General features: G+C 46.7%; 1 protein-coding gene across 1 annotated transcript in view; it reads right to left on the bottom strand.

Annotated features, from left to right (window-relative positions):
• Positions 1-27,413, bottom strand: part of LOC104626110 (parathyroid hormone/parathyroid hormone-related peptide receptor-like) — a gene marked incomplete at both ends in the record, with an annotated part of 53,181 nt that overhangs the window by 10,904 nt on the left and 14,864 nt on the right. The window contains 5 exons of the mRNA XM_010293940.1: positions 3,954-4,107; positions 6,240-6,426; positions 9,324-9,418; positions 20,948-21,066; positions 22,595-22,705. Coding sequence (XP_010292242.1) covers positions 3,954-4,107; positions 6,240-6,426; positions 9,324-9,418; positions 20,948-21,066; positions 22,595-22,705 — 666 coding nt within the window. The remainder of the gene's footprint in view (positions 1-3,953; positions 4,108-6,239; positions 6,427-9,323; positions 9,419-20,947; positions 21,067-22,594; positions 22,706-27,413) is intronic.

The raw sequence follows: 27,413 nt of genomic DNA, 5'->3' as shown, positions 1-27,413 counted from the left end.
GGCAAGCTTAGGAAAAGGTTCCTTGACATTTTCTGCAAAACACACAAAGCGAATTCCTGGCACCAGTTTTATTGCTGCATTTGTCTTTCTGTGTCTCTTACATCGTTCTTTCTCTGCAGCGTGAACAATTGTAAATGTTCTTAAATTTGGAAAAAGTGGTATGAATCCTCTCCCTCCCTTTCGTCTGCCCCATTTTTGGATTCTCTCTCCACCAATGTAACATGGAGCGCTGGGGCTGTCAGGTAGTTCTAGAGTTCAGTCTTTTCCTCCCACTCTGGTAAGCTAGTCTTTCAACGTGAAGAGTCAGAAGACTTATTTTTGCCTCCAACGTCTCTTTAACTTTTAGAGGGTGATGACTGACTTTTTGCTGCCTCCACTTGAAAGTCCTGTGATGCTCCAAGATTGACAGTCCCTCCCACTGAGCACTCACAGTGCCCATTGACAGGAGAACCATTAGCCTGAAAATCAGGACTGAGGTCCTCAAAGTTAGACATCCAAAGATATTCACAAACAGCAAGACACCCAAGAGGGTGCAGCTCTGTGAGCAGGAAAGTCATAGGTGGTTAAATGCATCTGGCCAACCCACCAGAGAAAGGAAAATGAGTCTCCAAAAAGCCCGTTATCTCCTGGTGGCTGTGAGCGCAGACAGATGCAGGCGTGGATGGACGCATGCATGTCCCCCCCCTTGCACGGATGTACCCCACGTGCACGACCGGTGTGACGCAGGACGAACCCCACCGGGCGGCGGTGCCGTGAGTGACTTCTACAGAATCCACATTGTATGCGCTGTGCATTTCCAGTCCATACACACAGTGTGTACAATGCAGGTGCTATAAAGTCAGGTATCTCCCCATCAGCTGGAAAAAGTGCAAACCTCGAGCTGGGCAAAGTCTGGTGGCCACCTCAACCCCCTGACTCCCCTCTGTCGTGTTTCTTGTGCACGTGTCTCCTAGCAGTTGGAAAAACGGCTTTCATGCATGTGTGAAAGCTGTGAGCAAGAGAGGCGGTTGCAAAGCGAGTGCTAGGAGAAGAAAGCTTATGAATAAAGACCTTATGTAGGTCTGGAGAAACCTGGTCTCAGTTCTCTGCTATCTGAAAACCTCTCTGAGGAACAACGAGTGTGTATTTTCAGTCCCTCCGTGCCACAGTTTCCTAATATCAAATAGGACTAATAATGCCCTCATGCCTCTTGTCTTGTTAGGTACAAACACTTTCAGGCAAGGATGATTTCTTGCTTAGACAAACATGCAGGGCTCACCAACACGAGTTTTTGGACCTGAGCACCTCTAACAGCAACATCGATCTATTTGTCTTTTCCAGGTCTCACTGCAACCCTTCTTCCCACCGCAGCTGAAAGCCAGTGCAGACCAGCATGGGGAGGGGGATTAACATGGTGTGAAGGAAAAATGCCGGTGGAATCAGCTTGGGTTTTCTGGCTATTGGTCATGCTTCTTAGACTTCCTTCATAAAACAGCTGCAGGGAACTTGAAGTCTGCTGGGGAATTTATTGTTGCCCATAATATCATTATTTATTTATTTTTGCTGGGTGCTGGCAAGGAACAAGTTCCTTTCTGTCACCAGCGTCTCCCTTGCAAGAAGGGTGCTGTGGACTTTCACGGAGCTGTGCTCCCGTGTGCCAGTGAGGATGTGGATTGAAAAGACTCAACAGAAGTCCTTGGGTCTGACATCAAAGAGTAACTATATGTTCCGGTTTCCTCAGTAGTCTGGAAATAAGGTGATGTAGGGTGATTTTTGCTCCGTACCCCCACCTTGGAAATTTCCAGGCAGGATGAATCCACTGCTGTTCATTGTTACACAAGCAAGAAAAAAAATCCCAGCTTTTGGGGCGAACTTTTCTTTTCTGTACCTATGTGGGCTGTCATAATTATTTATCGCGGATTCCCTGTCGTTCATTGCTGAGGTATGGGCAGGATCCAGTGCCCACTGCAGGGAACTGGAGTTTTTCCACTGACTCCAGTGGGTTTTGGATTGGGTCGCCCTTTCCAGTGCCCAAAAGCTATCAAAGCAATGCGTCTGTGCGGGGGTGTGTGTGTACATTATCATGCTAATCAAAACAAAGCAAAAACAAATGCGACTGGAGGGATCCTATGTTCTCATTCCAGAGGAATTCAAATTGAGCAGCCTCAAACTTTTGGAAGCACATAGATGATTGGTGTTGTGACAGGTGTGACTTCGGCTTTGTGGTTGCGCTGATAAAATGATTATTCTCTGGCAGTGGTTGGAAGAATTAATGAGAGGAACCCATGCCTGTTAGACTGTTTTCCTTTGGCTGCATTACCAACAGCATCAAGTTGGTTTTTCTTGTTAAACATATGGCATTATTTTTCAGCTGCTTCCCTCTCTTCCAGGGTTTGCTCTGGGGAATTGCTTCTTTAAGTCTGCTCTGTACAGTTTAATGCCATTTTCTGAGAAGCAAATTTTATGTAGCTTGAGGGTTTGGAAGAGAATGGGGTTTGGGGTTTTTTGGGGATTTGTCTTTTGTTAATTTGTTTTGAAAAAAAGGTGACATCTAAAGTCCTCTCTGTCTCATGGCATCTGAGATAAGAAATGCCCTGTCCCCAAAATGTCTCTATTTATTTTACCCCCAAACTACCAGCTGGATAAACTTTGCCTGAGAGATGGATGCCCACTTTGGGACTCCTATTTACACCTCCTGTCTTTATCATATGGCAGCACCAGCAATTTCTGATGTATGCACCAGCTGAACATAAGGTTAGCAAGGAGCTTGTGGTCCCCTTCTCCCCAGTATCGCACGTGGGAAGGAGGAAGGCTGGGGAGACTCCTGCGGGCTGGACTGCCCTGGGTTGCTGAACCCCTTGCTTGCTCTCACAAAACAAAAACCTGCAATCCTCCATAAACTCAGTTCTGCACTACCGGGCTTGCTCAGAGCTCCACTGTTAAAGACAAGGTTTTTCTTCCAGAAGAAATCATGTTCTGGGATGGGGATGGTGTGGTGCATACATTAATCTTGTCCTAAAATGCAGTCAGGATGTGGCCAGGTGCATTTTAGACCTGGAAACTGGGAAGTGGTCCTGGGCCATACAGTTTGGAGGTAACCATAGACACCCGTGAAGAGGTTTTTCCTGCTGTAAGCTCCTTTGCAGACCTACACCCCATTATTCTTCGTTATGTCCTCGAGGATCATCTAATACGTTTCCTGTTCTCCCTTACAGTCCACACACTTCAGACAACTGTGGGCAGTTGTTTTATTGTCCTCAGCCTACCAGCACCTCATAACTCCTCGCAAGCCAAAGCTAATGCCAGAAGTGAACAGAAAGCACATTCTCGTCTGAAATGTGTGTGCCCACAATGCCTTCCACCAGTGAGCGCCCTCCCTGCACCCACATCCCGCCCCTTTATCCTTTACTCTGGGAAAAGGTGCCCAAGTTAAAAGAAAAGGGGGGAAAAAAAAAGTCTTCCCCACAAATTGCAGGTTCCTACTAGTGCCTCAACACTCACGAAACCTCAGGAGCTTTTTAAAGCAACTGAGATCTGAGGTAGGAACTCAGAGCTTAGGTCTGCCGTTGGGAGCAGATGCTCACAGCCTTACGCACCTTTCCGCCCCTCCAGCCCAACGCCCCTTTCTCAGCGGGAGGCATTTGGCAGAGCTGCGGATGGCTCAGAAAGTGCACTAAAATAAACTGTCACATGCACACAGCCGCTGCCCTGGAAGGAGGGCGAGATGTAGTGTCTCTCCAAACCTGGGCTGATCCTTCCAGGGACCCTGGAAGTGCCACAGTGTAAATAACACAATTTAGAAATGACAAAGGCTTCACAAGACAGCAAACCTGTCCTTAGAAGAGTCACTGTGTCTCTGATGCTCATCTTGCCTCTGTCCCCTCTCCTATATTTAGGTATATGCACTATCTGGTTCAAAGACTACCTTCAACAGGCTTCCTACAGGTCAGCCATAATGAGCAACCGTGACTTACCCCAGCCAAATAACGTGAATCCCCAAAGATACTTCTTCTCTGAGAAAAATGCCATGAAGATGAGGCTGTGGAGATAGAGCCCTTCCACCAGAATCCAGTAGTAATTGGTTGCCAGGAAGTAGAGGAAGAAGGTAACCGCTACTTTACAGCCCACCTGCAATGAACACAGAAAGACAGGGTTATGTGAGGAACATCATGTGAAATTCTTGTTCTACATAAAGCCATAATTTACAAAGATGGGCTGGAAAACAAAAGGGAGAAAAGGAAAAAAATGAAATCTGAAAATTCTGTTGCAGGGCTTTTGCAATGGGAAAAAATCAGCGTAAGAACAGAAGAGATGAACACCTGAGAAGAAAGCTTCCCCCCCAGCCTGACATTGTGTCTCCAATAGCAGGTGAGTTGGGAGGTGCAGGAGGACAGGACATGTGTGGAGACATGCTGACCTGATCCTACTCTCTCCAAATCCCGGTGATGAGAGGTTCACACACTTCCTAGGGCAGCTGTGTTTCATCTTTTGCCTATGTCTCTTGCCCATGTTAAAGGACAAAGGGCTGTGTCCAAGTCACCTTGGTGTGGGTGACCTGGTGTGAGTCACATCACTTGGAAATACGACTACCTCCTCAGCTCACGGAGAGATACAGGCACTGTGTTGAGGGTGAGTCAACCCATCCTGTCATGGATGTCCAAGATAGGGTCCTCCAGGGCTGCCTGTCCTTCCTCAATGAGTGTGAAGACACCCTAGATGGCTGCTGTAGGCTTTGGCGACTGCTCCTCCAAGAGCAAACAAGCTGGAAGATTTGACCCACAACATCAAGGTGTTTTCTGAACAGACCTGAGCTGCAAGATGGGAGACCTGGTAGAGAATTCCAGGACACATTGATCTTCAATGGGCTCATAAGCTGACCTCTCACTCCACACTGACCTGCAGTCCTTTGCTCTTGTGAGAGGAAAACCTTGACTGCGACTCAACACTCCCCTGCCCTTCTACAGGCTGGGGCAAAGCCACCCTTCTTCCAACATTCCTCATCCCTGTTAGAGAAAGGTTGCAAAGCAATAGTGCCACATGGGATTAACTGGTACAAAAGGGCACATAAAGCCACCTCTTGTCACTATAGAAATGCTGCGACTCCGGGTAGTTCGATTTCACAGGAAGCCTATGACTACCAAACACATTCCACGGCAGCAGCACACCTCCATGCTACCCCTTCCTTTGAGAGGAATACAAGCGACATGCAGAAAATGTCAATATATACTTTGTAAATGAAAAGAGAATTCTTTATTCTGGCACAGGTGTTATGCTAAGCCTATATATATATAATGAATATGCACATATTATAGACATACATACATGTATATGTATGTATGTAAAAGATGGACACATTTACACCCATTTTATTTACAGATGAAGTGAAATAGAAGGAAAATCACTTTAAAAATCCCTATCCAGGTTTAATAATAATTTTTATACTTACAAAAAATCACCATCTACCCACAACCAGGGAGCATCAGGCAATAATTGCGAAGCTCCTGCTTCACTTGGAAACAAAAGACATACACTAATTGTCGCCTTCATCATTTGTTTGTCTTTCAATTCGGAAGAATGGTAAGTGCCATTAAATTGCTAATATTCAAAGACTGCAGTATATTATCCCAATTATTCCTTATAATGAGTCCAGCCCAAGGACAAACAGAAAACAATGCAGTAAAACATTTTCTGTTCTTTCCAAAAAGGGAGTGTTTTGAAGTGTGTTGAGTGCTGCAGCCAGAGACTCACCCAGCTAGTGAAATGGACCTCTGAAATGGGAAGGAAACGCGATAAAATATTTCCATTTGGGGGGACTTGGATGCACAGTGAGACATTTCACACGTGTTGATTTTATGCAGGGGTGTTAGTGGCCAGGTGCCTGGTATCAGCACAAGCTGTGAAAGGCTTGAGAAGCCAGATGAATACATAGGCAGGAAGTTTGTTGCCACATTGCAAGAGCCACTCCACTAGGATGTTTGAGCTGGCTCAGGTTTCTTGTGTGTGTTGAAGGTAACCCATGATCTTCAGCTTTGATGGCCATGGGGAACAGCTCTTCCCTAGCTCTGGGGCTGGGCAGTCCCTCTGGGCCAGAGGGTTGAGAGGGAGTGGGAAGAGATGAGGACAGACTGTGGAGGGTGAGGAAAGGGGGGGGAGCTGCTGTCCCTCAGTAGGGTGGAAAATCCTCCCGAAAGAGGTGAGGTGTTGAGCAGAGAGGAGAGAGGCACAAAGCCTGGTCAACTGGCTGCTCCGGCGATACTCACAAACTGCGATTTATCCGCTGGAGGTGCTTCAGTGATGGATTTCAAGTCTTCCTCTGAAATCCGTTCCATCTCCTCCAAAGCTGACCCAGAGTACAAGACTGCGTCCTTCACGAAGATGCTCATGGCTCTCAGCATGAAGGAGACAAACAGATGCATGTGGATGTAGTTTCTAGTGCAGTGCAAACGTCTGGAGGAGGAGACAGAGAAGGGTGGGAGAAGTTTAGCCCGTCTGTTGAGCAGACTCAGGGTCACCTCTGCTTCCGAAGAGCCCCAGCTCCTCTCATCAGCACGGTGCCACCACGGGGCAGCAGTGCTAGTGCCACTGCTGCCCCGCACTCCTGCTTCACCCCTGGGGTTGGTAAATGAACGAATACCTACTCCAGGGGCTTGGTCACAGCGCGCTGCTGCTGACTTCTCATCAGGACGATGCTGTGCCTCTACCCATTTAAGATCCTTTACTTCTGACTGGGAAATCTTGGAAAGAAATAGGGATGTGTTTTGCCTGTAATGGGCATGGGTAGTGAGCATGCATGCCGTGGGCAGTGAGTCCACATCTGGAGGAGCCTGTGTGCAGTGCACATGCAGCCGGAGGAGGGTATGTGATATATATGTGATATCCATGCTCAAATCTGGAGTGCAGTGTGCACGCAGTGTCTGTGCAGTACCAGTCTGCACGTGCAGGATGCTGTGTGTGCAGTGCACGTGCATCTGGAGGCAGCGAGCGGTGCATTCAGTATGAAGCACAGGTGCAGGGTCTGCACATCTGGGGACCATCAGGACGAACGCAGCGGGTGCACAGCCGGTGCGCAGCACGTGTGCGGTGCACCAACGGCAGCGTGCGCAGGGCGCGCGCACCCCTGCGCGCAGTGTGTGCACGGTGAGCGCGTCCCCGGCGTCCGGTGCACGTGCAATGCGTGCGCACCACACACGCAGTCGTGGTCCTGGGCAGACAGACAGACAGCAGGCAGGATACGTGCACAGTGCTCGCTGGTACTGAAGTGGGTATCCCGTGCGTGTCCCTTTCACTGCTAAATCCATCCCTCCAACAACTCTACCCCTCTCCGAGTCAAACCCTGCACTTAAAAACTTCACCTTTATCTGCACTTTGCGCAGAGGGAGTGGACTACAAAGGCTACTGAACTTGTGGCCGCTTAAAACCCCGCAGAGGTTCTTGCAAATTGCTAATCTTTGCGCCCACTCCAAACTCAGCAGCAGCTATAGCAGTAACTGCGGTGTGCTGGGCTGTTTCCTCCTTTGCCGTTAGAGACCCTGTGGTTTGCTTGGTCATACCGAGCAGTTTCTGGGCTCCACCCCAGCAATGGCAGCAATGACCCCACAAATGCTGATTGTAAAGCGCTTTAAGATCCTTTTGGGGGAAAAGCTGGATGGTAAGATGTGAATGGGTTAGAGCCATAGCTACGAGGTGTGTTTTAGAAACGGTGATCCTGCCTTTGGGGAGAAGAAGGAGCTAACCGACCCATCGGGGTCCCCTTCTGTCCCCCACAGCTGTGTTGCCTGGCTAGTCATGTATGAATCTATTGCTGGGTTTATACTTTCTTAAATCCCCAGATCCAATAATGGAAATAAAATATCTGTGAGATTTTTTTTTCTCCTTTGGGGGAGACTGTCACAGTAACAACAGTTGTTTCCTGTGCTGTTATAATACAAATTACAACGAGTGGAACTGCTGAAGGTGGGCTTTTGAAATGTAGTCAGTGAATTTCTGGATTACGTGTTATCCACAAGAAAATCTGGCTTGATCCCTGCTGCTGCTTTGATCCTCGGGACAAAAATGCTCTAGCACAGTCACCCATGTGGTCTGGGCTTTAAGTGAAGTGCTCTGACTACATGAAGAAAGAGGAACTCTTGCATACATGGACATGAAATATTTTAACAACCTTGCCAGTGTCCGGTGGGAAATGAAACAGGAGGGGAAGGGTTGAGAGGACAGGAGGGTGGTGGCGGGGATGGGTTCTGGGACTACATCTTGTGAAGTGCCTCCAGGAGGGGTCTGCAGTCCCCTTTGGCTTGGGTGTGCCACAGATTTGGGCGCTGGGATGCTCTGCTACCCAAGCAAATCCCCCTGACGCCTTTTTGCGCACTGCAGAGAGGGCTCAGCGCTTTTAGAGCCCGAGGCCGTGCGTTTTACTCCCAGTAGTACGTGTCCAGGGCTCGGCTCGAGCTTGCACGGTGGGGGCTGCTGAGTTCATCTGCAGACACCACACGTGGGTTTGCTGCGTGGAGAATTTCCCTGCCCAGCCGTTGTCTGGGTCCTGCTGTCTGCTAGGAGAAGTCACTGCCCGCCACCGAAGGGAGGCAAATCTGGGGTTCAGAGGATCGGGGCTCAATACCCTGCTCCACCTGCAGCTCAGCCGGGGGTGGTTTCCCAAAGGACAAACTTCTAGCCGTGAGCAAGACCTTTCATGCCTCCCCTCCCTGGTCTCTACAACAGCTAGGAGACGCAACAGCCAGGTCTGAGGGATGGATGACATGGGTTCAAAACGGTATTTAGGGGCATGACTAGTCCCTTGGCAGGGGTGGTGGAGACAGAGGGCAGAAAAACAGAGTTAGGAGGGAGCGCGGTCATTTTTGGACCCTAGGTACAGCAGCAGCATGAGGAGACTGGGTGAGTCAGTCTGGCACTTTTCATGGTTGGGGGTCCCCTTCCACTGGTCTATCCTTCATGAATATTTGGGTTTAGAGTGGAATTTCCCTTATGATACTTTAGCTATCTAAAAATGAGCCACCTAAATCTAAGCCAGTCATCTGAAGGGGTAATAGGAGTGGAAAACCCCAGACAGTCATCCAAAGGAGACAAACCTCTTCCTGGAGACACCCCTGTTCCCATTAGCTATAAAGAGGGTCTAGAAAACTCCGTTGCAGGCAAGGGGAAGAAGTTCAGACATCCCACCCACCATCCCCCAGGAAGTTTGACCTAAGTGACACTAACACAGCCCAAAGCACAGGTGCAACCTCTTGTGGCTTGCTGAAGAAGCACATGCCACCCCAGTTTTATTCTTTAGGAAAGCCCCAGGCTTTTCCAGTCTAGTGACAACTCACTTAGGTAGAAACAGAGCCGCCTACCTGAAGTATCCCAGGATAAGGACAGCAACTGTGAGGGATCCCAGAGAGATGGAGTATCCAACAGTATAAATCAAATAGAGGCGATCAAAGACCTCCTGCAGTACAAATGATGGAAAAAATAGCGTCACATTAGAACGCGTCCTACTGCATCGTAACACAACCATGGTAGCAGCACAGAGATTCAGGCTATCATACCTGCTGGGGGGTACAGCTCTGGGTCGGGGAACCTTTTGGCAATCACACTTGACATCTGTCTTTTTGACGAGGAAAGTGGTATTCATCTTTCCTAATGACTGGGGGGAGCTGGGATTTTTGCAAGGGAATAGTGATGGACTTGGGTTAATCCCATGCCTGGGAGTTTTGCAACATTTTCATCCCAAAGGAACCCAAAGCGCTTTACAAACTCTCAGCCAAATCCAGAGATCACTTGGCAATTTTTGCTTGAACAAAATGCCCGCTGACCTGGGATTTTTGCTGGAACTGTAAAATGTAGTCATAAGGCTATGCCATACCATTGCTGAATGACTGATGTCCAGGCTGGTGGAGTGTCAACCCACCACAGAAAACATGGGGAGGATATATTTTGACTGTGGGATGTGAGAAGAAATCACTTGCATTTATTTTTCATTTTTAAAATCAAAAGCAGCATATGACTGTGGTTATCCAATCCAGACACAACTTTAACTTGCCAAAGTCCCATAGGAAAGGGTCCTGTCACGGGAGAGCTCATAGTAATTAATCCTGCAGTAGGTTTTAGATCTCTTGGCCCTCTATATTTTAGAGTTGTCTTGGAAACCCTGAGCTTTCTATTAAATATTTAGATGTTTTTCTTCGTCCTGAGCTGGGGAATGCAGCTTAACTCAGGAATTACTGAATCTCTGCCTGAAAAGGGTTAAAATGCCTCCCACCATCCTACCTTGTACCGCCTTTCGTCATCTGAAATTAGAAATAAACCCTGAAGAAACCAACCAATTCAACGTCTTTCTCCTCGCTCCCTCCCCACCCCTCCTCCCTCCTTTCCCTCACCCCACCCGCTGGGTTGCAATAACATTAGTAACGCTGGGCTCTGAATGACAGCTCTGATTTTGATTTGGGGCTAGAAATGCTGTCCTGGAATGCAAAACCTCAGCTCTGTTACATCAGAATCCCCAGATATGCGAATGTTTCTTTGCGGTTTCCATTGGTAGAGTGGTGTGCTTGCCAATATTAATCGTGTGTGTGTGTTTATGTGCGTATTTTTATATATCTATATATCTGTACAGGCAGCAGACACTAAAAGCCAATGTGAACAGACTCGAGAGCTTTAAGGGAAAAATAAAAAGCTCCTTCCCCTCAAAGCCTGCTGCACTTTTCCCACTGCCAAGCTGGAATCCTCTTTGAACTGGAAAACATTTGCCTCTACGGTGAAAGTTTAAAAAAAAATAAAAAAACTACTCCACGTTTAGGATTCTTGGAAATTCCCCAGTTGTGAGACATTACTATGCCCAGCTGGACAAAGGCGTTCCTGAGCCCCATTCAGAAATCTAACCGGAAAGATCCACGCTTCGATCAGACAACGACACCGTTGTAGTAGCAATGGCCTAGCGAAGCGCCTGCTGGTTGGCTGGCAGGACGTTTTCAGAGGCTGTGGTTAATTCCTCTGATTAACCACAGGGCCTCTTTTTGAAAGGATGTTGAGTCAGAACTGCCAAGACATATACATGCATGCATGCATGCACGCTGCTGTGCCTGCTTGCAGGCGTAGGTGCCACAAATCTTACTTGATGTCACGATGAGGAGCCTTTGGGGAAGGTGATTTTTTGCATGGGGGGATTAGGTCCTTGAGGAAAGCCTCAGGAGAAAAAGGTTGAGGTTCTCCAAAAGGCTGCACAGGGCAGCCTTTGGGAGGGCAGCTCATGCTTGCTAGTTCCCAGGTGTGTTTGTCCTCAGGAATTGTGAGACCTGGATTTACCCAGGAGGAAAAAAAAAAAAGCTCTACAGGCAATTCCAGGTGTCACCCATCTCCTAGCACAAGGGAGGTCCCAGCTCAGTGGAAACCACAATGCTGAATCAGGAGAGGTCCTCCAGGTAACAAAATATTGAGTCTGCCAACAGAAACAACAACCTCCATCATCTAAGGACCCTCTTTTTGGAGCTGAGATGGATGGGAGTTTAAGTAAATCACAGAAGACCACAAAGGTCATGCATGGCCAAGCCATGGACACAACCTGGACCTCCATAGTCTCAAGACAGTGCACTACCTACTAGATCATCCTGCTACAGTGGGAGTTGTACCTGGTGTCTCTTATAAATCTACCCTGAAGACAGACTGACCATCACTGGTCATCCACTGACCTGTTGGAGGAGGCAACCCACCCTTCAAAATTCTGGCCTTGCCAGACCATGAGACCCTGGTTTAAAAAGTGTGATACTTTAACCTCTGTCATATAATCTGACTCCTGCGGTAATCCTTCAGTCTTTCAACTCTTGACACATATGCACTGAAAAACGAAAAGCTGAAAAAAAGCTAAAGGGAAACGGGACGGACAAAACCTCAATATCTGTGATTCCAGGGGCTGGGATTATCAGCAAAATAATGTAAAACTCACAATGCAGTACCAAGATGAAGGAACATCAGTTTCAAAACTGGTGTCCTTGAATGTTGCCCTCTGCCTCCTCCATCCCATGCCCTGCTGGGATGAGATAATGATGGCGAAGGTGTGGGATGTATCTGATCCCTCCTTTCTTCTTGTCTCTTCCAGCTTCTCTGTGTCTCTTGCATCTGCCATCTCCCTAAGGAGTACCCAACTTGTCCCCAACAGGGCCTCCAGAAGAATGGTCTGAAGGCCTTCCCTTCACGTGGCTGAGCCAGTCATGGTTGCTCCTGGGGGGTTCTGGGCAGGATGAGGCCCCCCTGACATGGCTGAGCTGGTTTTGGGGTTGATGAAATGACTTCCTATCAAGTCATGCACAATGCGTCCTCACGCTCTGTGGTGCTCTTGGGCACTGCACAGCCTCAGGGCACTTCCTTTCCCTCATCCTCTCTGGTCACACACTGCAAAGCTCCACCAAACCACAGCCATCTATCTTGTATAGCCAGGTGAAATGATCTGTCTGCAGCAAGCTGGCCCACCTGATCCTGCCTTCCTGACCTCCCTCCAGCCATAACTCAAAGACTGACAATAGACCGAACCGCAAAAAACGTAAGTACTATTTCAGATGTATTGCGTGCTGAACCCGTAACGAGATCTCCTTTTTCTCTCCCTCTTGATTTGGTGGGAAACTTCCTCTCTGCTCCCCTTTGCATCTCAGCTTTCCACCAGCCTGACCTCAGGGTAGAAACTTCACAACAGCCTGGTGGCTTTGGGAGAACAGGAAACCAAAACAGAGCTGGCGATGGCTTCTGCGTGAACTCAGAGAGTGCATGGAAAAAACAAAATAAACAAAGCTTAGCCACCATGGGCATCCACGGGCTGAATGTGCCCCCCCTCCCACAAGGGTCCCTGCATTCCCCACTCCCTGTGGTTTGGACGTCTTCCAGGTGTGTGACCCTCAGAGCAGTTGGCTGTTACTTTTTCATACTGTGCTCAGGGCTTAATTTGACTCCTAATTTGTCCACTTCCACCAATGGGGAGATAATTTGCATTGATCTGAATCCAGAGGAAAACTGTTTTCCTCTGCAGGACAGCTCAGAGCCACATCAGAGCACCAGGCATGGGGTTTCGAGGCCCCATCCGTTGCGAAACCATGGCTGTGCTTTCACTGTTGCATTGCAGCCAGCTGTAGGACAGTCTGTGTGAAGGGCATTTCTGCTCCCTCAAACTCTAGTATGGGTGCACGGAGTTTGCCATAGTGGATGCAGTCCTCTACTTTAGATGGTATGGATGGCTCCATCAGCACTGGCCACCTGAGGTCCCAGCAGCAGTAAGAAAGGGGTGCTCTAGGCTGCAATTCATCTATTTTAATCACAGGATGGTGCCCTAAGCCATCAGCTGCCTTGACTGGGTTGTCACAAGAGGAGTCCAGGGTGAACAGATCAAATCGAGGTGTTTAAAAGTATATAGCAAGTCCCATCCATTTGTGTCTCAGGTAAGAGGTCTTGTGACCCTTAGGACTAAATTCAGTTGTGCCTCCATGTGTGTCATGTAATTTTAGAGACCCAAGTGTCCTGTCTGGCTTCAAACTGCTTTTACAGAAGGGAATGAGTTTCCTGTAGGTCTCATGTTGTATCTGCAATTCCCATACAGTTGTCTCATACACCCTAGGACGTCTCATTTAGCTCTGGGCTTAAACATAACTTATGCTTCAGCATGTGGATGAAATCTTCAGGGCTTTGGTGTTCATGTGTCCTGTTTCCTTCCAGTGTCACAGGGAGTATCTGAGTATCGTTGCACTGTGCCCTGTATCCAGCTTTCTCCTTTCATCCTTTTTCTTGCCCCCTTTGTGAGACACAAAGGCAAGAGTCTGCAACATCTAGGTTGTGAAGCTGAAATGGATCCAGTGGTCTTTTGAGGGGTTGGCAGGCTATGCTGAAGGGTGGGATTAGCAGTATATGAGGATGGAAGCATATGTAAGGGTTTTCCAGATCAAGTATCTGCAAAGTTTCTCAAAGCTGCTGATTCAGAGGTTGTTAATGACATGTTTGAAATTAGCAGAGGAAGCATTTTACTGCTTTGAATGATAAGCAATTCCAGAAAGCCTCTGTCACTAGCTCTAGTTGTTGCTTTGCTTGTCTTTTTTTACAAAAAAAGATGTAACTAAAAAAGTTTAATGTCAGGGAGAAGGCACAAAACAGTCACCGATTTCCAAAGCCTAAGGGAAAACACTGGGTGTTGAACAGGACTTTTTGCTACAGAATTCTGTTTCCCTCACCTATAGAGATGCCGGGCACTTCAGATCCTCACAAACTGGATAGCGACTGGGGTCAGCTTTCAGACTAAGACACCCCAATTTAGATGTGTAAGTGTGCTTCTCCTTGTGTGTTGAGTGTATATGTTCACATGATAGTCAACAAGGAGAGATCTTCAGATCCAGTTACCTACACATAAGCACTAAGTGCTGTATGAGATGTCTGTAAGTACCCACATGGACCCCAGGTGCTGTTCCAGAAGAGCATGGGTCTCAGATACCTGCCAGCCTTGTGCTAAAACTGTAGGTAGTGTAATGCACCTCCAGTGGTGCCAGATGTCTAAGTGGAGGCAAATAAATTGGACCCCTTAACTGCAGAACAACTGCTGGAGAGTTGTTCAGCTCTATAGAACAGTCTATGAAAAAACAAAAGAGAAAGGAGAAGGGTGGGAGTAGACCCATGTCTCAGAAGCCAGCTGAGCTCTTTGGGTGCCCCATAGCTGTACTGATGAAAGGTAGCGCTTTTCCATGTCATGCCCAGTTTATCTACAGTATTCATAGCCACAGGACATCAGGGAGGCCACAGAAAAAATGGGCCCCAAATCTGCTGTTCACATCAACAGAAACAAGTTCTCCAAATCCTATGCTACAAGCACAGGCTCAGAATGCTCCACAGCTGCAGGGTCTTGGAAGGCTATAAGTAGGGACAAGAACACTCTTTTCTTGCCAGCCTTCATAAACTGTCCTTAAGAATCTACTATGGGCCAGCAACGGTTAAATATATCAGCAATGGTGTGGCCAGCAGGAGCAGGGCAGGGATTGTGCCCCTGGACTCGGCCCCGGTGAGGCCGCACCTCGAATCCTGTGTTCAGAGTTGGGCCCCTCACTCCAAGAAGGACGTTGAGGTGCTGGAGCGTGTCCAGAGAAGGGCGACGGAGCTGAGGAGGGGTCTGGAGCACAAGTCTGATGGGGAGCGGCCGAGGGAACTGGGGGTGTTCAGCCTGGAGAAGAGGAGGCTGAGGGGAGCCCTCATCGCTCTCTGCAACTGCCTGAAAGGGGGTTGTGGTGAGGTGGGGGTTAGTAGCTCTGGTCTCTTCTCCCAAGGAACCAGCGACAGGACGAGAGGAAACGGCCTCAAGTTGTGCCGGGGGAGGGTTAGATTGGGTGTTGGGGGAAATTTCTGTACTGAGAGAGTGGTCAGGCATTGGCACAGGCTGCCTGGGGAGGTGGTGGAGTCACCGTCCCTGGAGGTGTTCAAAAAATGTGTGGACGTGGCACTTGGGGACAAGGTTAAGGGGGCATGGGGGTGTTGGGTTGATGGTTGGACTTGATGATCTTAAAGGTCTTTTCCAACCTTACTGATTCTGTGATTCTGTGAAATAAGGGCTACAAGGGGACTGTATCTGACCCTCTGTGTTGTGTTGTGAGAACCCTTGTGTTTTCATGTGGAGTATTATTATGTTGCTGTTATAAACCACCAGACTTTCCCAGCAGACTTTAGGCATAAACTATTATCAGCAGCACCACACTAAAAGATGCTACAGCATTTACTGGAACCCGCTAGACCTAACCTGTAGGCATGAAATGAGAACTGCATGACAGGGTTGCTTGCAGAAAAGAAGAACACATCTCAATGATGTATTTTTTTATTCCTACATGTACTTTAAAACATCTGCCCATCTTTCATGATGTGAATGTATGACACTTTGATGGCATTTCATCTGTATAACAGTATACATTGTGTAAACATGTTTTATGCCATCAGTTTGAGGCTACACAAAGTTGTTGGGTTTTAAAAGGACCCCAAAGAGCTCCAAGAACAAAGGCCAGGCATAGAAGATATTTGAATGACAGAGTTTAGATAAAGCAGCCTTGCAACATGCTGTGCCTTTCCCATTGTGTTTGGTATGTGATGGATTCTTGAGGCCTCTCTGATTTCTCTAGAAGCAGTAAAACCACCATGATATAAACAAGCAAGAGGAGGTGAAGACAGGACTGGTGGGCTGGGGTTAGATCTTAGGATGGTCCATCTTGCGAGGTCGGTGGTTTCCAAGCTGAGCTAACCTCCCAAGTTGCTGGCTCATATTCCCCTTCCCCATGATTTCAGTAGATATAGGTCATATTTACCCTTAAGCTCATCCTTGAAAACAGGATAGGTTTGACCTGTTTTAAAAAAAAGGATGTGTTTGGCATTAGTGTTTGTTGTGGTTTAACCCCAGCCGGCAACTAAGCCCCATGCAGCCACTTGCTCACTCCCCCACGCTGGGATGGGGGAGAGAATTGGAAGAGTTGAAACCAGGACAGTGTTGGTTTTGGGGAGATGGGAATGAGGGAATTTTCTGCTTATTGAGCAAAATATGCCATTACTCCTGCCAGCGTCTAAAAAGGTGACCAGAAAAATGGTCTGGTCAGAACCATGCTGAAGGTTCTGCCCTTGGCTGGCAGTGTGAAAGGGAAGGGGTCCACGGTCAGAAGGATACTATGGTTTTTGGAGAGAAATTGCCTAAAAAGCTGCCTGCTAATGCCAGGGGAACATCAGGACTTCCCATGTGTGCCACATTTTATCCAAAGATTGAGGAGCTTCAGGAAGACAGATCACCCTGACTTCTAATTTTAAGAGAACCGTAAGAAAGCTGCAAGGAAAATGGCCAATCTGGGCCAGACCAAAGGTCCTTTTAGCCCTGCTCCCTGTCTCTGACATGCCCAGGAACAGATGCTTAGGGAAGAGTGTAAGAACAGAACAATTATAGAATATATATACACACACACATATATACATATACACATCTATGTGCCCATCATCTAGTGGTTATGTAGCAGTGCTCTATACCCTCTCCCAATGTTCAGCAGCTTGTGGCTCAGCGACGTGAAGTGCACAGCAGACAGACAAACAGCTGGTGTTTAACCACACTGCCTTCCTCAAGGAGCGAACGCCGGCCAACCCATTCCCCTTCCTTCCTTTCCCCTACTGTCTTTAAACTTTGGATGGAAAATGAACAAAGCAGAGCTGCCTGGTCAGGGTGCTGGAGTGGGAAGCCACGGATCTCTCAGCTTATCTGTTCAGAGACAGGGAGATTTTCTGAAGATCCAAGGTGCGATTGGGATGGAGGGTGCCCATGCATGGCTCCTGGGGAAGGAGTGGGAGAACAAGATTTTCCACCATCTCTGCTGCGCTGGTGATGGTTTATCTTAACAGCAGAACATGAGGGTTCAGGGAAGCAGCTTGTGGCATAGCAGTGGCTTTCAGCACTGTCCCAAAGACACAAAGAAAACTGTCTTATCTTCCCATGGCGCGCTGCTAAGACACCTTCCCACCAAACTCCTTCCTACCCCTTGCTAAAAGCTGCCTTCTACAGACCGTGCCCAAGACATGGGTGTTCATGGCAAGATTAACGCTATCTGCAAGGTATTTGGGGAAACACACTTCAACAGCGAGCTGCAGCCTACCTGCTCTCCTGGCTAAAGAGGAGACATCAATCTTCAGGGCTGTCAATCTGGCACCCTTCAGCAGTGCTAATTTTCCCTTAGAAAACCGCCCAAGAGCAGTTGCTCACTGGGCAGTTACGAGCTGTTAATTCTCCTGGCTCTGATGGCTTTAGCATACTTTGCTAATTTCAGAAAGCGGTTTCCGTGCTGCTCTGTGTGAAATAATCCTATTTATATGGTTCAGGAAAAGGTAGCGAAAGACAGAGACTTTCTCTTTGGCCCTCTGTTTGCTGCTTTGGTCAATCTTATAATTATCCCACAGTGGCTAAAATGCGAAAACTACACACCTAAACAAACATACATGGACATATATATATGTGTGTGCACATGAACGTGGGTGTTTATTTAGGTGTGTGTATCTGAATATATAGTTATCTATGGATACAGGCCTATTTCTAGAGACAGCAGTGCAGAGGCTTATATATAGATGGTCACAGACAGACATTTTTTTCCTAATGCTTTCTAATGCACGGTTGCTTAAACGTTCCTCTGGTTGCATCTGCTCAGATGCTGTCTTACTCGGAGTCAGCCCACGATCTCCTTTCGAAATGTTGGTGAAATGCAGCTGTTACTGGTGACGCAAAGATGCTGTTCCCCATGGGGAGAAATAATAATAGAAAACAATCTCTCTCTTCAGACAACTAGTCTATCTTGCCAAATTCCCTGATTCTGGCATCTTTTGACATATTTACTTCAAAAAAAAAATCAAAGGAAGATTTATTAATACCAGCACTTCAGAACCACTCTTGGGTGTGAACGACAAGAGACTTTCCTTGCTCTCTGAAAGTCATCACCCAAGTAAGAAAGAAAAAAAGGTTATTCCTTTGCTCTTTTATTTCCACAGTGTTTTTCATACCAGAAGGCCCAACAGACCTGCAGTAGAAGTATATGCATTGCTTGACTTCTCACTAAAAGGCAGAGGCACCCCTATGGTAACACAAGGCAACTACATGACAAAATGCAGTATCACTATGAGGTCAGTGCACATCCGGACAGAGGAAAGCAACCTCTTGCAAAAACAAGGTTAATAATAATAATAATAATAATAATAATAGCTGCAGTTGAAAAGCATTTGTTAATCAAGATACAATTCCAAAGCTGTGGGAAACTTCAATTTTTTCTAATATTCTTTGCACTGGGCAGGCATCACTTAGGCAATACCATGTTGCACATTTAATCTGAACAATGATGATGGGCTAGTTTGTCTTGCCATTAGATATCATTATATTCATCTCTGTGTAGCTAGAACAGAAAACTCATGGCAAAAGATGACTAAGCCTTGTGTACAGAATAATGAGGGTGATAATCTTGGGACGTTTCATTAAAAGGGCTCATAAAGAGGAGCAGTAATTTTCCAAGTAACAGCAGAAGTTGAGAATAAAAATGAAGTCTTTTGCATCATGAAGTACGTACAGATATATATAACCGAGGATACAGATCCATGAAACCCAGGACAACAGGCTTTGCTTTCAGCCTGTTTTGCCAACCTAGGATGCCTGGGGACGGAAAGTCTCTATTTCTTCCTCATGCTAGTAATAAATGGAAAACTCTTCTTTTTTTGCATACTTCCCCTACCAATTTACCTTGACCAAGTCCTAGCTGCCAGCATGGGAGGTTTAAAAGAAAGGACCTCCTTTCCCTAGAGGAAATCTAAGAGACCTGCTCAGATGGAGAGGTCTGCAGCACATGACTCCCACCACAAGACATGGCTGGGAGAGGTGGGACAGGGGAAATGACTTCAGAGAGGTCAAGAAGCTGTGTAATTCAGTAAAGCCCTCAGTGTGAGCAAGATGCTCAATGGTTCCAATACATACCCCAGAAACCTCTGGGTCTAAAGTGGTCCTTTCCACTACAGGGACTAGGAAAAGATGAGTCCTACCAAATTTGTTCTAAAGGTGAGCGTCTTCCAGCACTGAGACAATACACTTTGCTATTAGGTAGCTGGAGCAGTACCTGGTGTATACAACCTTGTGTGTTCCTTGTCTGTGTGGTATAATACATGTGGATGCTCAAATAATCTTTTTCCTTGCTAAACAACTTCATTCATATGTTGCTTCACCATTGAGAAAAAAAACCCCAAAAACCAGCCTACGCTGTGATTGGATTTAAAATTAAGAGCATTCTCCCAAAGGGACTGTGTGTCATCTTCAAGCCTGCTCCCCACCCACCATGAAGCTTGTGGTTAGATCTTTATCTCCAACCGTCTGAAAATAACCCTTGCTGCAAATGATCAGTCCCTAATGCCATAGTCTATATCCAAGGAGAACATCCTCCAAGCACCACTGAGAAACCAGAGGTTTCTGCTAAATTCTTTGCGAATTACAGAAGTAGAGCAGCAACCATGTGTGGGTGGAAATGCCTTTCTCTGCGAAACAAGGTCACATCCTTTCAGGTGACTCCATTGACAGTTTTGCTGTCACGTTAGCACAGAATTGCTTCTGTGATGCGCTCAGCTTGGGAGACATTCAGAAGCACTACTAGAGACCCAGCTGGGCTCACACCCAGAGGTAAGAATTTTTTGCCTCGCTATATACCAGATACTATTTTGCCAATCCCCTGAATTTATGTAAAAATAAGGCCCACGGATCTGATGTATAGATAGATTTTTTTTCTCTTTTTTCCACCCCCCCGCCCCGGAGCATACCAAACCCTCTCCATGTGCTATGAATCCTTTGCCTAACTTTGGACTGGTGTCCCTGTTTCAAAATTGTGATACACCAGGATTAGTTCAAGCTCTGTTCTTACATGTTAATTTGCTTTAGCAGAGGACTTTGTCCCTGCCCATCTGCAATCAAAAGACCGCATAAAACCTCTGATCTTTAACTTATACCTCTGAACCAAGAGGTTATCTGCTAATCACCTGCAGAAGCCGGGTTGCTAACTGGTTTGATTGAGACATCTTTTAGCTCTGTGTTTGTACATCCCCAGCGCAGACAAGCACATGAGCATTGGGATTTTTGGTAACAACCTGGTAGCAAAACGATTGCCTGGTGGGGAAAAGGGGGTCTCAATGGCATAGAACAACCTCCAACCACTTCTTAGTGTCCCCGAGCCCAATTCAAGTTTCCCCAAGATCTTTTTACAAATGGCATCACGGCAGCTGGAGGAACCCTTTCTGGCTTTGAGGACAACTTCAAATTCAAGTAATTCCCCATAAAACCAAAAATGTGGCTTTGGCAAGCTTGGACATAGTTTCCAAGAGGAGGTAGCAAACTAGAGCTCATCAAGGGTTTTAACTGAGACAGTGCTCCTTAGGTTAGCCCTGGATGAGGCCAGCACTTCATGCTCCATGCACAAATGCAGTTGCCTACCCTTTCCCTTGTCTCGTTGGTGAGGAACTTGGCACATTCACTGTAGTTTGCCCAGGTGCGGTTGTTGCCTGGGACCAGCTCCCAGCTCCCGTTCAGGTCACACCGGCGATAAGCATGGCCTGTGAGACAGAAGCCAGAGACAGAGTCAATGGGACTACACCTGGTAGAACAGGAGAAACTTCTTCCAAAGCTGGATCCCATCAACCTTGATGCCTCCTGCCTGCTTTGAAGCTGAGCTGCAAGAATGCAGTTTCCAACTCCTTAGGAACTTTACCAGCTTTCTAACCGAGAAACACCAAAGAACTAATAACAAGTTGCACCTCCTGTAGGTTAAGATATTGGGACTACAAACCAAGGAGAGGAGCTAAGTCCCAGAGCACAGAATCATCCTCAGAGCTGCAGCTCTCACTATAAAAATAAACAGTGATCTATATTATGCTGCTCTCTGTTTACAGATTCAGTGCATCTCAAGGTAGATTTTTCTATGGCTACCCTCCTCATGATGATGGAGAAAGAAGAGAAGGTGAGGTTTCACCTCAGGATTCAGGTAGCAGATTGAAAACATCCATGTTCAGATGTCTGTGTGGGGGTATCATCACATGAGCTGTGTGTAAAAAATCCCACTACAGTTAGCAGGGATACAACCAGCCAACAGAGCTCTCTGTCCCGTGTCTACAGCTTATAGAGACCTCTGCATCTAAGGGTCTTAATCCGACCCCTACCCTAGCTGACCTGACCAGTGGACATCAGTGAGGTGGGGAATCCATGCCACGTTGGGTTATGGAGCAAAAAGGGATGGATTGCCTGTTTCTCCTGGCCTCTAATGTGAAGTACCTGTGCATGGGTCTCTGCGAGAGGTCATCAGCCAGGGTCAAGCTATCCCAGCTCACAATCCGTTACAAAAAAGATTATGTGCAACCAGGGTGCACTGGAATATCATTACTTGTTTTCTGTAAACAGCATCGGTGCTCTGCTGGGAACATAAAATCTTAATTCTCTGATTTTTTCAGTCTTTGAGTGCAGAGCTTTGCCTGAGAAAGGAGAATGCTTTAGCTTTGAAAATACACTGAGGAGCGAGTGTATTTCGATTGCTCCTAAAAACATGCACAGACTTCGTGGCACCAGAAGCAAGCCAAGAAATGCACTGCCTGGGGGAAAGTGAGATAGGGAGGAATGCACACGTCCTGGTTACCAGCGCCGTTCTCAGATACCCACCGTAGGGGTCTGGGCAGAGATCAGGGACTAGAATTAACAAACTGGTGAAGGGAAGAATATAAATTGGAAGAACATCTTGCGGGTTTCTATTGCTATGCAAAGTTTGTGGCGTCAAACAAATACAGGTTTGTAACCCTGCAAGACTACCCGGTTGAAAGCACATAATCGGTGCCTATAACGCCCCATTACAGTCTGGGTTGGGCAGATGGGAAAATTGTCATTGTTTAGGTCAAAACAGAGCTTTTCTTCTCTCCCAGCTTGAAAAAAAAATGTTGTTTCTTTACTTCCTTTTTCCTGGCTTTACTCCTGCTTGGATGGGAGTCTCCATCTGATAAAAAAAAGGATGCTAAAGAGGATTTCTAATTTTCTGACTCCCAGGCCTCCCCTTGCTGCAGCTTACCAGGCTCTGTTGACTCTGAGGACAACACCTACCTTTGTGATTGAAGTCATAGATGTACTCGGGACACGGCATCGCCACCACTTTGCCTGGCACACCTTCAGGCCAGCAGACAATACCATCCCATTCAGGAAGACAAAAGCCATCTGTGGAAGAGACACAAAGATAGAAGGGAGTCACTGGACCTGCAGAAGTGACACTAATACCCGCGTCCCACCTTTTGGAGAGGGCTCTCCGTGAAAAAGCCAGCAGTCAGTCACTCAATATGAGAAAGCTACTTGTCTGCATCATGGCAATTTTCTTCGTAGCGTTTAGCTCCAGCAGGTGTAGTTTCTCCCAGGTTTTATTTCAGAAGGACATGGTCAGACACGGGACAATAGCTGAGCACTCTCTGAGAGGGGTCAATGCGTCTGGAAAGTTGCTTTCCCTTGTGGGCTGGAAGAAATGGAAATGAGGCAGGAGAGCAGAGTGGGGAACTGGAGGACTCGAGCATTCAGGACACTGTAGACTGACGGGCAACCCGGAGATGCCAAAGGCAGCTTGGCTGGGTATAGCCTTGACATGGCAGCACAGATCTGAGCCCAGGCTACCAAGGAGCTAGATTATGCTGTGGCTGCATTATTGTGAGTCTCAAAGCTACCAGTTCAGGCTTCCCTGGAAGGTGTTTGTGGACACAGAGTAGATTTTCTATGATTTAATGCCTACAGACCATTAATCCAAATTCAGCTGCAATTTTAACTCATTATTTATATCAGCCAGTGCTATGCTATATTGCAAGGCTTTGCTGCTTTCTCAGATGCGCTTGCGTGCCTGAATTTGGCTGTGCTTTCAAGTAACACTAAGACTAGCAAGAATCTGTAGAGAAGTGTCTGTGGCAATATTCCTAACCATGAATAAAGAATATTTTATTACCTTGCTTCACAAGGAGTGAAACGATGGAATTTCTCTTTTCTAAAGATTTGCATCCTTTCCCATCTGGCATCCTTTTTGCCTATGACTTCATGAGTCTCAGTTTCCCTCTCTCCCCATTTCCCTGTGATGTCATCATGGGGCAAGATGCAGGTGACGCACTGATTGATTTGGAGCTGTGCCCATGCTAATTGGCTGGCAGCACACACACGCTGATTGACCAAGCACAGTGTACAATGGTTGAGTTTTCCCGGCTTTCCCCACTGCTTACTCACTATTTTGGATTTCTGCCCTTCGCTCAGTCACAGGTTTTCAGAAAATTAGCAGGAAGAGAACGGGCAGGTGGAGAAATCACAGGAGCCCCCGTTGCCTCGGGAATGCAAATATCCTGTTTCTCTCTCTCTGTTGTACCACTTTGCTAGGCTCACAACCTTTTGAGAAGGGCATGAGGAGGTGGTCGTTAGAAGATTTTTCTTTAAATTACCCTTGTTCTCCCTTTTTGTTTTAGAATAGAACATACTATTTCAGTTGGAAGGGACCTACAATGACCATTTAGTCCAGCTGCCTGACCAAATCAGGGCTGATCAAAAGTTAAAGCAAGTTTTTGTTCATTGAAGAAAGCCAAAATAGCCCTGAAGGAGCAGTCCTGCCTCCCCCCATACACAGGTCTCTCTCTTCCCTCTGTGTATGTTAGTTTATTTGCAGATGTATGTGATTTATGTGCTTAGTGCAAGGAAAAGCAGAGATACAAACCACAAAAAAACTCCTTTCCCACATTTTATGTCTGACTTTTTTCCCAAAACCTTTTTTTGAAAATTGACAAGTATACAGGTATATATTTAAAGTTCTTTAATTGTCATTCTGCAGTTCTCCAGAACTTGAGAAGTAACTAAGCAGGTCTTTTATCAACCTATAATTATGAGAAACTTCACTTCTCTCTTCAGAAGCAGAGATACCAGCATTCAAGGTATGGTTCAAAGGCTCCAGCATCACGTCCTACATGAGCACGTAGGCTAAGAGGGTCACGGCGAAACTCTACACCCCGTGGTGTTTGCCACCAGCCTCTGAAGCAGCTGAGATACCAGCACTGGAGGCAGACTGCTCTGGGAGATGGGCACTTGCCCAGCAGTCTCATCTTCCTCATCGTCTGTTTACTCAGTCTGCACGGGACAAAGCCAGAACTCATCTGTATTTAGAAGGGCTGAGAAATCCTCCAGGCTTCTTCAAAGCTGTGGGAGCTGACCTCGTTTTCAACACTGCTTTAAAAAGAAGGAAGTTAAACCCCGTTCCCCACCTCTGACATCCTTCCAGCTTGCCAGCCGCCCATTTCTGCAGCTTTTGCTTCATAAGCTCCCGGTCCCACCAGGCAGCATCTTCCCTTTCAGACGTGGATGTTCAACACAGGCTGCATTTCCAGTCCCTGAGGAATTCAGGAAGGACTACACACCCAGGTTTAACCTGGTGCTTTGTGTTGGCCTGTGTTAACTGCACCCATGGGTTAAAAATCCTGCTGCAGTAGAGTATTTGAAGTGAAAAGCAAACACTGGTGAATCTGCCCCAGCTCTGCTTTCAGAGCAGTGTCTGTGCTCCGTACCGACGGCAGCCCCTGAAGGAGTTTATCAACAGCGCATAAAGGGTCTGACAGAGAGAAATTACATGCGAATCAAACTAAAACGGAGCAGCCTGCTCTTCTCTGCAAAAGACCTCCTCTAGTAAAGAAATGATAAGCACGGCCAAGATCTCAGCATGTTTCATTAATATCAAAGCTAGTGCCTTAGCAGTCTTTCAACCAAACAGTAGTTTATCCTTTATAATGAATGTGCTTTCACAAGATTAAATAAGAATCCAGGATTGCTTTAAAGACCTTTGGCTGGCATGGTGCCCTCCAGGGTCAAAGCTGACAGTGATCAATTAGGTTTGCTGGTATTTTAGGATATGAAAAACAACACAAAAGCTCATCATTTAACAGCTGATTTCTTATCTTTAATTTAGTGCTGATGAAAAGGACCAGACTAATCACTGCCTATCTTCTAAAGCATTAACTGGGCAAGGGAATAGAGGAGCTAAGAATCCTCAGCATCAACGTGATATAAAGGAGGAAGAAGTTTATTGCCTGTTCTCTGCTTCCAGTCACATTAGTGGAAGAATAATACTAGATTTCCTATTCATGAAAACTGGGAAAGCCCTTCCCTTTGGCTCTTTATGTTGCAGGATAACTTACACTGTAAAAAACGGTTTATTTATTTTTCAGTTCTCTGGAAAGATCAAAAGAAAAAGGAAAAAAAGCACTGCACAAAATTTGGATTAGGACAAAATGTTGTTTCTGAGGGTTTTTTTTTTTCAGAGAAGAAAGTAAATAAAGACTTCATTTATCCCTCAAAGTGGTCTTACTTAAAATAAAACCAATTCTTTTTACAAAGTAAATGAATTGGGGTAAACTTTAAAATGAATGCTGAGGAGAAACAACATCGAGGAGAAAAAAATTGATACGAATGTCATGTTCTGAAATGCTGAGAGAAAAACCTTCCACTTTTCTCTCCCAGATCTTCAGAAGAACTTGCAAAGGTCAGCCTTCACTTGTAAACAGTTTCATTTAGCATCATACTGAAATATTTGTCCAGAAAATATTAAACTGGAAAAGTATCTGGTGGGTATGCCCCGCCCATGCTGTGCACAGAGACGCGCACATTTGCAATGGACCCACTCAAAAGAAAACTGATGTTTTCCGGATAACAGCGTATGCCATTATTTCTTTTGGGGTACTTTGATCCCCACCGTCCTCCCAAAAAGCAGAAAGCTGAAGGCTCTGTGTGAGAAACGCAGAGCAAACCAGTGTTGGGACACCTCTGGGCTGATGCTTTATGCCATGGGCAATTTGGGAAGCCATCAGCTGCCCCAGAAATTTGAAAAAAAGGTCATCTTTGCTGCCTCTCACTGCATCTGAAATCTTTCTGTGCCTCTGTGTATTCACGCATGGAACGGATTCATTAAAGCTGTATAAGGGTCTGGTGGGACTCTATCTTCAGAAAGCATCTGAATCTCCCAAGAAAAGATGCAAACGAATCTGTGCTCATTTTCGTGAACTGTCACAGCAGAGAAACCTCTTTAACCTCCTTTCCACCTCTCCACTGTCCCTTCCTTTTCTCTCCTTGCTCCGTGCTTGGAAAACCCATTTCAGCCAAATTCAAAAGAGGGGTAAGACAGCTCGGTCACCATTTCCTTCCTGCAAATTTTGCTGTGATTGATGATGAGGAGAGAGAAGTGCAGGTGAACATTTGGCAACTGCCACCTGGCCAACCAGCCTTTGCTGACTGACCAGCCAACTGGCATGTACATAGCTTAAAATTAGCCACGGCATGGCTCTTTCTTGCGAATCCAGGGCACCATGGGGGCAAGGGGAGAGGAACTGGGTTGGGAAGAAGGACTGCAGTTATTAGTTTGTGGTAGGGTGAAGCTGGGGGGAACATCCACAGGTCAAGTCAGATGCCTCTGGACCTCCTGGCTGCAGGACGAATTGAGAAGTTCCTACATTGACTGAAACTCTTGGAAAACATTTTTCAAATGGAAATATTGACAGACACCGGGCCCAGCCACACTTTGTGACTATTGGATCAACATTCCTGGGTTTTAATGCAGCCAAAAGCTGTTTTCTCCCCTCTATGTCATGCCTATTGTCCCAGACAGGAACCCCATCGTCCTCCTCTCACTACTATCTCTAATGCCTCCATTCCTCCCACCTAAGGAGACAAACGGTCGACCTTTGGTAGGACAAGGGGTAATGGTTTTAAACCAAAAGAGGGCAGATTTAGACTAGACATAAGGAAGAAACATTCCACGATGAGGGTGGTGAACCCCTGTCCCAGGTTGCCCAGAGAGGTGGTGGATGCCCCATCCCTGGGAACACCCCAGGTCAGGCTGGACGGGGCTCTGAGCAACCTGCTCTGG

The sequence above is a fragment of the Phaethon lepturus genome, unplaced genomic scaffold, assembly GCF_000687285.1.
Source record: "Phaethon lepturus isolate BGI_N335 unplaced genomic scaffold, ASM68728v1 scaffold9589, whole genome shotgun sequence".
NCBI classification, from domain to species: Eukaryota; Metazoa; Chordata; class Aves; order Phaethontiformes; family Phaethontidae; genus Phaethon; species Phaethon lepturus.
The sequence above is the reverse complement of the archived record's forward strand: the minus strand, read 5'-3'. Positions and strand labels throughout refer to the sequence as shown.